Source organism: Cydia splendana, chromosome 1 (genome assembly GCF_910591565.1).
Source record: "Cydia splendana chromosome 1, ilCydSple1.2, whole genome shotgun sequence".
In the NCBI taxonomy this organism is placed as follows: domain Eukaryota; kingdom Metazoa; phylum Arthropoda; class Insecta; order Lepidoptera; family Tortricidae; genus Cydia; species Cydia splendana.
The window spans coordinates 15047448-15059805 of NC_085960.1; the positions used below are offsets into that span (position 1 = coordinate 15047448).

Genomic DNA, 12358 nt, shown 5'->3' on the forward strand with positions numbered 1-12358 from the left:
TGTGTTATTGACCTAATTACATAATCTGCATTGTTTCGCGTCATATGTGTATAGCTAGGGCTAGGACAATTGAGTCCGCACAGGGGGACCCGTAATAGAACAAGGTCGGGCAAATCAATGTTCCACCCGAATTAGGGTATCTTTGTGGCCAAAGATTAATAATTATAAAAAAATACCTATAGCAAAATGTAGATAAGGTTAGTGGTCCGGAAAATACCAAAAGCTGTATTCAGGAGAAACGGTGGGTGGTAAAAACATAATTTACGCAATCACATATTATTTCTGAACTCAATACTTCCAATAACAATTGACATCATTCCTATTTTCGTCGCACTTTCTTTATTTGACACTTGTCAGGCAATCTTGTACTTACACTTGTAGATCTTTGCTCATTTCTGAAAATACCGCATATCTTAGGCAAACACAAAAAACTATTTAATAAAAATACACATTTGCAAAGGTTTTATTAAAATATTACTTTTGTAAATTATAATTTTGTCAAACGATTATTCTAGAAGAATTGTTCCTCTTTTGTTTTCTTTTGAAAGCTGTTGTACCGTACCCCACAACTATACCACAGTTTTTTTTATTGTATATGCAATTTCAATAGGGTCTCAATATTGCCACTAAATAGGAATTATCGGTTGTTAATGTGAGAAACTTGGGGATTATTATTGTAAAAATACATTTATACGGGTACTAAAAACTCCGTAAGTATTATTATTAACTATAATATGAAAGGAATGTAATAATCGTGATTAGGCTATTAAATTTGTTATGTGATGTGTTTCTTAATGCAATATTACTTACATTACCGAGATAGGTGCTTAAAAATGTCAAGTTTATAAGTATTTATGTACAATACAGACCAATGCAGCTGTGCTTTTTGTTTCTTGAGATAGTAGATAGGTAAATGTCTGTTGCACTCTAAAAATACCACATTTAAAGGTACAACAACAAGAGTACACCACAAAGGGTTACGGTACTTGAGAAAGAAAGCACTTAGATGACTAAAAGCTTGGTTTGTATTTCGGTTTTAAATGAACCTTACTTACGAGTTTAAGTGCTGCGTTGAAAACGTAATGTGTGTGTTCTTGAGTAAGGTCCGGCAGAACTTTACTATGACTGATATTTAAAAAGTGTTATCTACAGTGCTTCAGAACAAATTAATGTTTAATTAAAACACTTTTTAAATATAAACCTTAAACGATCTCCACGAACAAAGATTACCTTCATCGAAGCAATTCGCTGGCCACTCAACCTTCCAAGCCAAACAAAACTATATATAAACGGGGCTGTTTACTGTCTGTCCGTGCTATCTGCGAAACCGTAGACCAAACAAGATATGACCTTAATACCAGTTAATACCGTGAAGAATACGTATGTACAGGTAAACTTGCGGTTCATTACACATACATACATACATACTTATATTCGTTTCGCTTCAGCTGGCTTCCCGAGAACTTTGGAAAATCGACATTCGTCTATGTTGCTATCGCTGTTATGATAAAACAATGATTGATAAAACCATATTTTATGTTTTTAATGTTTTAAGAACTGTCGTCCTCGAACGCAGACTCAGTCCAATAATTATCTTTACAAATAATAAATGCAAAATATAGTAAATAAAAACCTTCTTGACGAATATAGATGGTCAAGCAAATCTTGTCAGTAGAAAAAGGCGCGAAATTCAAATTTTCTATGAGACGATATCCCTTCGCGCCTACATTTTTCAAATTTGCCGCTTTTTTCTACTGACAAGATCTGCTTGACCAACTATACTTACACGATGATAATGGTCAGGTTTTTCCTATACAGGTACCTGTTCCATTAATAGCTGAAGAGCACTCAAAACCAAAGCGTCTACGCCGAGTTAATGTTCCATCGGATGAGACCACCGACGAGCCTCTATAGATCTCTCTGTTGTCCAACAGTTTGCTTTGTCCATACACGCGTCTGGATTCTCGAAACTTATCGCTGAGAGAAAGATGAAATCGGCTATTATTGAATTGAGTGATCAACTAAACTATTTAGGCCTGTGCATTTACGGAAAAAAGTATAATTAAGTTAAGTTTAGTTAAATAATTAATATTATTAAGTACATATGTTAAATGCTATCCGTTTTAGGGAACTTGATTATAAACAAACTTGACTTTTATAAATTTAAATACAACGGCGTAAGTAGGAAATCCTAATCCGTGAAAGGAAAGCATTGATGGATTAATTAATATCATTTAAAACAAAATATAGGCGAGCAATTCCGTAACATTTATGTGAAACAGCTAGTGGAAAAAGCGGCATTGCTTGAATTTTAAAGTCTTTACAGATTAAAAAGTAAAAGCTACGTTCTATTCGTTAAACCCAACCGACGGCGCGGCGCTAGCGCACAGGAAGTTTACGGGCACGTGCGCGAGCTTCCTTGCACAGGATGTTTTAAATTTCGAACGCAAATTCAAACCGCGCATACGTTGAACTGTGGTTAAATCCGTGTAGGTAGTATTGCCATTTGATTGATTGTGGTTTGCGGTGAGTTTTGCTGGTTATGTTATAGTATGATTGACGGGTAGTACAGAATATTTTATTTCACGTCTAGTTACCTGCAGAGTACGATAATTTGAATTAAACAAAGTACTAATGTACTCTGTGAGCTGTAGACCTCGCGAAACCCCATGACTGCTCTATTTAAAAAGTTAAAAAACTAAATTGACAAAGGAAAATCAAACGACTACACATATTTAAAAGCTTTTTTGCCCATGCTGAAATGATATTTCAATTTGATTATAATTGTGTTTAATTGACATTTTAATTATTAATTTATATGCATAATGCATGGTTGTATTTACCACTATCCAGTTAGATCCTAGATAAAGCATAACAACATTTAAATATAGAGCCTCAAAAATCAATTAAAGTTATCAGGCTTATCAGCTTGGCAAATAACTGGCACTGCGGCAATAACAGTAAGCTATAAAATTAGCAATAACCATAATTTCAGTTACTCGATACCTTGTTCCGTTTATAGTTATTATTAGCAGTACGAGTAATTATTGTACACGATTAGTTAATATACCGTTAATTGTTTATTGTTGTTGCTAATGCGGGCCTGTGCTTATTTAAGGCGGCCGGCAATGACAAATGAGGCTGATTTGTTTGTCTGTTAAGTCTGTTTATCATGATAGATGCTATACTATCATCAATTCATTCACTCGAGCCGCTGTGAGCAGATGGACCAGAAATACATGATTAAAAGGCGGCCTAGGCATAACACACAGCATTAATTAAAAAAAATTAAATTGAACACAAGTAAACAGCTATAACAAGATATGACTACGTATTAAAATAATAACAGCTAGGGGTTTTACAGAAACTCCTTAAGAAACTTAACACTCTGTATATAACAATAAAGCATACTGTTTACTAATATTCATATAAAAAACGCCGCCATCTGCTGTTTAGAGGCCTCGTTATATAATTATTTGTGTGAACGAGAAAACATTGCACCCAGTGCATCTCGCAGTAGCAGAACCACCAAAATGCAATCTTAGTGAAAGGCCTTTACTGTCTGGACTTAAGGTTCAATATTGCTCAGACGCACATTTTTGATGGTTGTCGTACCGATAAACAAACGTCCAAATGATTGCAGATCCCTGTCTAAAGATTATGTAACCTGTCCTGAATGAATGGAATTTTCACTAGCACTATCGGCATTTGTTTCTATTATTACAGTTTTGATTGAAACGTCAAATCGCATTCAGTGGAACTATTGGTATTAATCTGACTGACGAATTTTTGGTATTCTGACCATTTTCGGAGTTCAGGGATAGCCGTAGAAGTATTCACGTTATTTATCATTGGCACAATCTTTTTTTAAACATTTTTCAATGTGTAGTAGTGCAAATATTTTTGAAAAGGTATGATTCACATAAAATAAATGCATTTTCTATTCAGAAAACCATCAATATACTTATAGCATGAACAGGCTTTGAAGAAACTCTCCATTAGCAAAAACAGTATCTATGTTCCTCTCCTTCTAGGTACTAGGTTCAGGAGGTATAATAATTAATTATGACTGTGTATAATAATAGTTATATAAATTTGTAGCAAAGGTAACATTTGGAAAATTGTAAAATAAAAAGGCTTAAATTATAAATAGCATTACAACGTCGAAAGTTAATAATAAACTGAGGAGATCTCTCAAAAAACTGCCCCGTTTTGTTACAAATAAATCAACCAGAAAAAGCTTATTGAAAGCTATTTTTAACACCGGGTTACAATACAATAAAAAAGCAATCGGTTGATGTATCCATTTTTAAATGTGGCAACGCCGGTCTAACCCTTCAGCGGTCGTGATATACTACTGCAGTATAGCAGGCACAGCACAGTTTTATCACCAGCACATTGACTGTCAATATAAAACTGTACAAAGTATTTAGCATAACTTTCTTGCTATATCGCTCTTTTACTCGATCGGTAAATATTAAAATGAATGACAACATCAAATGTAGCGTACAGAGTATGTATCAAAATTTCTGATAGATGAACAAAAAGAGATAGGTATACAACAAACAGGCATACCTATCTCTTTCTACATGTATACAATTAAACTGTTGCAGATAGATACTTTTGAATACAAACTCTCGAGATGTACAAATATGTATGCAGGGGTGCTAAACTAATTGTTTTGCTGATTATACATCTATTTGGAAAAGTATTGCAGGGTGGCAGATACTTTAGTCGTTTTGTTTCATACGTTACTTTTGGTGCTGACTGTACAGTTAACCGCAGAAAGATCTAAGCGTGAACTTTTATTCTGACAACAATAAAGACGTGATTAGAATTATTTTGAATACCTCATTATTTTACTTCTGCTGCTGCTGACTGTATTATACCCTACAGGTATTCCAACAGTTTGAAGTGATTATACTGTTTAGAAAATTTTATTATACCTTCTGTTATACTGGCGCGTGGTATACGATCTAATGAAAAATAACATTAAACAGAAACTTAGGTGTGAAAGAAGTTGCTTTATAAAAACTATTTACGTCTATGATGGGGGTCGTAATTTTTTTTATATTTTATGGTCCCATGTTTTTTTAACCTAAAGTTATTTTAGTCAAGTATCTGAAAACGACATGGATTAGAAAATAAACCTTATACTAGGTAGCGATTAAGTATGTAGTATAAAACCATTTATTTGCCATTCAGCTAAATACCTAGTAGCGTGATAGTTATAGAATTAATATTTATTTGCGATCAGGGCTATTATAAATATATGAAAACGGGTTTCCCGCGAGCAGTTGTTTTGCAGACAAAAAGTTATTTTAGATAATTAAGAGTAGAAACCCGGGTGAACTGTTTCCAAAATTCTTTTCCTAAACGATTATGATACCTTTATCACCGTCCTAACCTCAATCCAAAAACAAATGAAACGGGACACCAAACATTTATAAAAGCATCAACCCCTTCATTAACCAAACCCATCGGTCTGAATCAAAACCGAGTTATTTTATATGCTTGTTTATTTTAATGTTTAATTTTATACAAAGGCAACGACCTCTCTCCGTGTACTGCCGGTGAGTTAAATTATTTTAAAAATAAACGACTAAATACCAACGAAACTGTTTTTCTTTCGCGGCATTAGGGATGACCTCGTTTGTAAACTTTGTTGTTAATTCTGTGCATAAATCTTTTGAAATCTGTTTATGACTGATGGTAGGCCGGCAAGATATTGCGCCTGGATTTATTTATGAACATGGCAAGGCAATATGAAAAGTTCTTTGTTTAAAATTAACCCAATTAAATTGCTTTTGGAAGTTTGTGGTCATACCAACCACTTCTTGATCGTTAAGTACTTATCCAGTTTCGTGAATCTCAAGACCACTTCGTCAGTTTAAAAGAAAAGCGATCCAGCGGATTTTATCCATAAAGGACATGCGTTGCCATAAATAAAATATCATATAGGAAGAGGTATTACCAATAACCATAATGTATTCATCGCAATGCACATTATGCACACGAGGTACCTACGTGCGGATATTCTTCTATATGTAAGTACATATATATTTTCGTCGGTTATTAAAGGGCTTGAATTGTGACATTTATTGCCCTCACGCACTTTTCGAGACGACTTCGCACTGCGTTGCGTATGGGCTTTTATTGCTACGAGTATACGAGTATGAGTTCTATTCCTGGCATGGATACAGATGTTCGGAGGGCCTAAATATTCATCTGCTAAGTAAATTTTGAGTGCTTGTAAAATGCCTTTCCATAATGAAGTTGTCTTTTACGACACTTATTTTTTACGTTTTTATATGTATGATAAATTAAAAAAATAATAGGCATGAAATTGGTTAATTTTTTTTTTTACAGAAATATCATAAGTCTTCTATGTTCCGAGATTATGACTAGTTTGTCCATCTCGCTAAGCCAGATCATCTTCGGACGATATCGCCACGATTCCAAGTGTCAATTATCTCTGAAAAATGGCCGTTTAGCATTAGTATAACGAGTGAAATACCTTCAAACTGAAATATTTATATATATAATAGTTACATAACGATAAATAATTTTTGAAATCTCACATCTTTTTTGTAGACGAGTAAAACTAAAGTAGTAATACCTATAGGTTAGTAAAACCAGTGGGTACCTAAATATTAAACTGCTTAAAAATAAATAAAATGTAGGTTCTTATCTTAACTTTTTTCTAAATTTATTTAGTTTATCCTCGTATTAATAACTGAGACCCGAGGGAGTGAAAGATTCGTAAAGAGGAATCTTGTGCGTTGAGTGAGTTTTAAGACACGAGAGTTCAACTTTGTTGTCGAGTGAAACATTGGTTTAAATTCTTTGTTTCGCCATAAAGAGGGGGTGAAGCAATATAATATTATTAGCATTCAGTTCTATTCAAAGTACCTAAGGTATAAACAGTCCATTTGCATTGTTCCAGAAACTAATGGATCCCAACAAGAAGAGCTGAGATCGTGAAACATGACGCGGGCCGCCATTATGTTTTGGCGCGAAATGTCAATCGCTGTCATTTTCGTTCTTTTGGCAATGGCTTGCGAGTGTACAGCCCGAGACATAAATTTAGGTAAGTTTTTAAAACCATACTTACATATTACACTAAACAATGACTGTTAATGCAGTCGGAATTTTTATTGCCATTAATCGGAACCAAAAGATTATGTATTCTTTTTTCATACGTATTTAACGTATTGACAAAAATCTCGATACGTTGACCGGAATTTAAAGTTTTCGGCTATATCATTTTGCATACAAAATAATTGAATTGAAATTTATGGCAGGTCGTGAGTTCTTGCTTTTGGTAATCGATTCTTATTGCTTTTTATGCACTATGTAGGTATGTATCTACATTGTGTAAAGTTATTTCTTGATTAATGTAAAAATCATCCAATAAGGGTGAAGTTACAATATCCACTCTGTCCTCATATGGTAAATAAAACCATTTCTCACACATTTTAAATTAACAAATTTACACAGAGAATATAATTACAGCGGAAACCTTAACACCGTCACGGGGACAAATCGATTGTGCCTTAACCCTCTCATTTGGTTCTAATTACTCGCAGGATGCTGCGACAATTATCATAATGGCCAACCAAAATGATCCCTTGACTGTCGTCTTGGGAGTCAACTTTGATTATTTTGGTAACGTCGGGGGAAGGTGGACAGATCAGTTTAAGCTGGTCCACGCTAGTGCTATTTGCCGGATGTTTTATATAAAGCTGTAGGTATACGCATAATTGATATGATTGTGAAAAACGTCATTCATTTTGCAAAAACTATTCTTAGCAAAAACAACAGTTTTTACTTTTTTTATTGCAACTATACAAAAGGCAGAACAGGATATATTTTGGTATTAACGACCCTGTAAATCATGTAATGCAACATAGTGGTAACTAGGTACCTTCGTCAGATTTCATGTATCGATATTTTATACCCAATAGAAAATAAATAGTTAAATGTAAAAAAATAAACAAGATTTTAGCAAAATATTTATCACGGGACCTATCTTTTTTTCACTTTTTCTTATCACTTTTATTGAGTTCATTTTTTTATTGGTCGATATTCATACATTTTTTGCTTCATTTTGTATTTGCTATGAAGATATTCTGCGATGGTTCAATACATATTTGCTCTGATCATGTCCTAAATAAACACTGCGTGTTTTGATGGCGCCTCAAGACTACGTTTATGATTTTAAAATCTAAATTTTACTCTCAATATGTTTTGATGCAAGGCTAACAAAGTCATAAATAACATATATTATAATCTAACCTTTTCATTATGTGCGCCTTATGTGCATTCTGATGCCTCCTCGTTATTATTTTCAGTGTAAATAGGAATTTGGTTTTAAAAACGGTTTTTTACTGTATTTATTTAAGACAATCGTATCGAATACTCCGCGCGTACATCGACGGAAGTCGGTGCCTTTGCAAATCAAGTGCTACCATCCTGACGGACGCGAGCAGTGCGTGCCTCCTGTAAAGTTGGCACGACTGCTGCATCGCCAATATTTGCTGGGAAACTGGCTATTGATTGTGTACCAACATAATAAATCGTGATGCGTTCACGCAGACTTCGTCTGTCGTGACCTATTATGCATTTCGTATTGTTGGAAGAATATTATCGTATATGACTCTTACGCTTTAATTACATGTGATGTTATTCTTTTAAGCTCAAGGGTACTATTTGTATTCTAGCAACGTAGATTCGTGAGATGTAATACGTGTTTTTGTATGTTTTAGTAATAAATTCTTAACAAGCTAGATATTACAATAGAATAGCGATTATAAGTAATTCTTAGAGAAAACAAGCGGGTGTGGAGTTATTCTATTAAATATTTATTTAAAATTATACTAATTTATTATAATTGGTATCGCTGGGGCGATGCGGTTGAAGTGGACTTGCGCGATCTCCATGCCGATAACTGGCGGGAGATGGCACAGCATCGAGACAATTGGCGTGTACTCGTGTCGGAGGCCAAGACTCATTTTGGGTCGCTGCGCCATTAAGTAAGTAAGTAAGGTATAATTGATATTAACTTTACGTCCTACTGACATTGATAGAATAATACACCAATTTACTAATTATACGTCGCGATACATAAAGTTCGTCACACGAAGAACACAATTTAACTATTTCCCTCCCAATAAATGCGGCCAGTTTAGTAAACAACGATAACTGTCAAATTTTTACAACCCACTCCTCCGACAGCTGATTGCCCTACCGCAGTTAAGGTGGCAGCTATTTAAACAATTGTGAATGGAAGTCAGGGTATTTTGTGGAGCTTTTTATAGCAGAGTAATCGGTTAAGTCAAGAATATGTATATTATATATTAGGTATACGTTACCGTATAAAACCCGTTTTAAGTGAAAACGCGTTTTCCCTAGTTAAAACTAGTAGTAGTAGGCGAGGCCTTGCGGAAAACTAGTTTTAACTAGGAATTTTTAGCCAGAACTAGTTTTCCCTAATTATTATAAATTAATTTCAGTGAAAACTCTAGGTTGCTTCTCGTTCTATATAACGTTACAATATTTTAAGCTAAATACATTTACTTAAATAAAGCATGTTTCTTTAAATTCCTGCTACCAAAGTAGTCAATGGACTCCTTACTCCACTGTAACCCGAAGTCTATTTCTTACAGTTGTAAAGATTTTATTGCACAAGTCTTAAGTGGAACGGGCGAAAAACTATTTATTTTCCTTTCAAACAGTAAAATTTTTACGGCGTTTTAAGCATCACCGCCACTTCGGGATCGGGTCGTGATGGAACTCAGTCAGCAGGGTGCTTGTTTGTATTGGAATTAGTGAGGTTTTATAGATTGTCATTTGTTTGTCATTGTTTGGTTTCACGGTGCAAATACCTAATATTTAGAGTTTCGTAGTATTTTTTTTTAATATAGTTATTTACTAAACTTCATAACTTTGGGAGGTGTACACTTTGTATCCTGAGATTTAGCTACAGAAGTATAGTTCTGGAACCGGTAAAGTTATTAAATGTATAAGTAGATAGTCAGCTACAAACACGACTCCAAAAGTAAATGAGATGAGGGAAAACCATTAGGATTGAATTCTAGGAAACAAAGTAAATTCATTATATTTGTGTGTAACTATTTTCTACGCAAACCTAAGTCTGGATCACGATTACACGGATTCTAAGAAACAAATTCTGCAAAGACCGGACTAACGTTCTATATCGTTTTCTCTAGAATAAACTCAGGGAATATTCTTGGACACGGTCTTGCGCAGAGAAATTTGCCAGATTTGTACTTGTAACATAAACCTCATAAATTTATGTTATTTTCTCTCCAAACAGCACCAGTATGTTTCCTTGCGAATGCGAATCTAATTCCTTTGAATAGAGGTCATTTTTGTAGGCTCCTTCTTGGGTTAAGTAAAGACGAAACACTTAATATACTTAGTAATCGAAAGTGAGATCGTCATTCGTCATTATTATTTGTTCAAATAGATATTAAAGTAATATTGCAGTTAAGAATGACATTGCTGCTTGAATATTTGTAATAACGTTTTATTTTATTGCGGAGCCTTATAGTTGATGGTGCTCAGAGCATAAAAAGGTCAACCACGGCGTTGCATGAACAAGAGATTTCCTTTGGCAGGATTGGTCCTTAGGACCCAAGGATGGATTTAAGAAGTGGAGCCACCCAGATTTTTGATGCAGGTGGGGGGTGGGGGGGTTTTTAAGCGTCTGCGACGTCTGAGGTTATAATTCTTTAAGATTAGGTTCTAAGTCAAGTTTAGTATCATTTTCGACTAAATCAAAGATGTAGACATAGATTTCATCCAAATCGGTTCAGCGTTTATTGATTTCCCATACAATCCTACACCTTACCTTTAATTTTTAAGGGATTATTTTTGGAATAAAAACTATCCTATGTTATTCCCCGGGACATAAACTATCTCTATACCAAATTTTATCTAAATCGGTTTAGCGGTTATTGAATCCCCATACAAATTTCCACCTCCCTTTTTACACCCTTTAGGGATTATTTTTGAAATTAAAAGTATCCTATGTTCTTTCCTGGGACTTAACCATCTCTATACCAAATTTCAACTAAATTGGTTCAGCAGTTTGAGCGTGAAGAGGAATAAAAAAAAATGTATTTTTTTCATATTTTATGTGTTTTTACTTCGGAATGGTGCCGGAATGATATCATAAATGAATTTGGCATCCCCGATTTATACAAAAACGATACCAAACTTGGCATAGTAACTAAAATGATATAGATATCAAGATAAAGTTGAGAGCCCCCACCCCCTAAAAATTAACATTAAAAATCTCGGTGGCTCCACTTCTTAAATCCATCCTTGGGTCCTAAGGACCAATCCTGCCAAAGGAAATCTTTTGTTCATGCAACGCCGTCGTTTAGGGCTTCCACCCTCGACTATTAGCGTTATTTAAATATAGGGTTACTTAGGACTTTATGAATTGACTTATGTTTTTAAGTACCTAGTATATATACAATAATAAAATAGAAAGGAAAGACAAGGTTAAGGAAGGGATTATCTATATCTTAAAATTTTTGACTCTGTTAAGCCACCAGCATGCAGCCTAACTTAGCCTTCTAGATGCTACTGGGATCAATGCCTCAATGACAACAAAGTCATAAATCAGTCTGGTACCTTCATATATCGCTAGCTTATAACTACCTATAAGCTGCCTACAATTCCTACAAATTCCTATTTGAATGGAATATGTGAGTGTCGCTCATAAGTCTACATTACCTAGCAGCTGCGTACTTCTGTCAGCTGTCAATAAGTCATCCGAAAGGGCATGTTCACATGCGCAAGAATATGCATGTCACTTTACTTGTGCGCGCAAATTTAATGCGCTCATAAATAACGACACGTCATCAGCTGATTCATACATACGTCAGTTTTGATTTGAATAGGTTAAGGATGCTTAGGTTTTGTTTGTCTAAAGACAAATTTAATAAAGTTATTAATCGCAGTTTTTATATATACGAAGTAGCACACAATGCAATTAGTGTGTGATATCTAGGTACGTCTGTAATGTTATTAAAAATGTTGAGCACCTTGATTGGCATCAGAAATTATCAGAAAATTACCGGCAGTAGTGCAAATCCGGATGTTTTTCTATACGTACGCTTTAGGGAGAAAAATATAAATATAAATATCTGAAAGAGTAATAGTAATGAGTAATAAGTACAGGGAGAAGGTGAACATGACCTATTCCGCCCTGTACATGTAGCAAATCATATCCACTCGCATTGCGCGTGGCATTGATGTATTCGCAGCCACCCGACCTCGCCTGCTATTTCCCTCACTTAGCAAGAGCATTGCTTCAGAGGTT

At 34.6% G+C, this 12358-nt stretch overlaps 1 protein-coding gene across 2 annotated transcripts in view; it reads left to right on the forward strand.

The window, feature by feature from the left end:
• Positions 1 to 12358, forward strand: part of LOC134794890 (fibroblast growth factor receptor homolog 1-like) — an 82825-nt gene that overhangs the window by 33560 nt on the left and 36907 nt on the right. For both annotated transcript variants that reach the window (XM_063766732.1, XM_063766740.1), the window contains exon 2: positions 6947 to 7090. In XM_063766732.1, the coding sequence (XP_063622802.1) occupies positions 6988 to 7090 (103 nt within the window). In that variant the 5' untranslated portion in view covers positions 6947 to 6987. The remainder of the gene's footprint in view (positions 1 to 6946; positions 7091 to 12358) is intronic.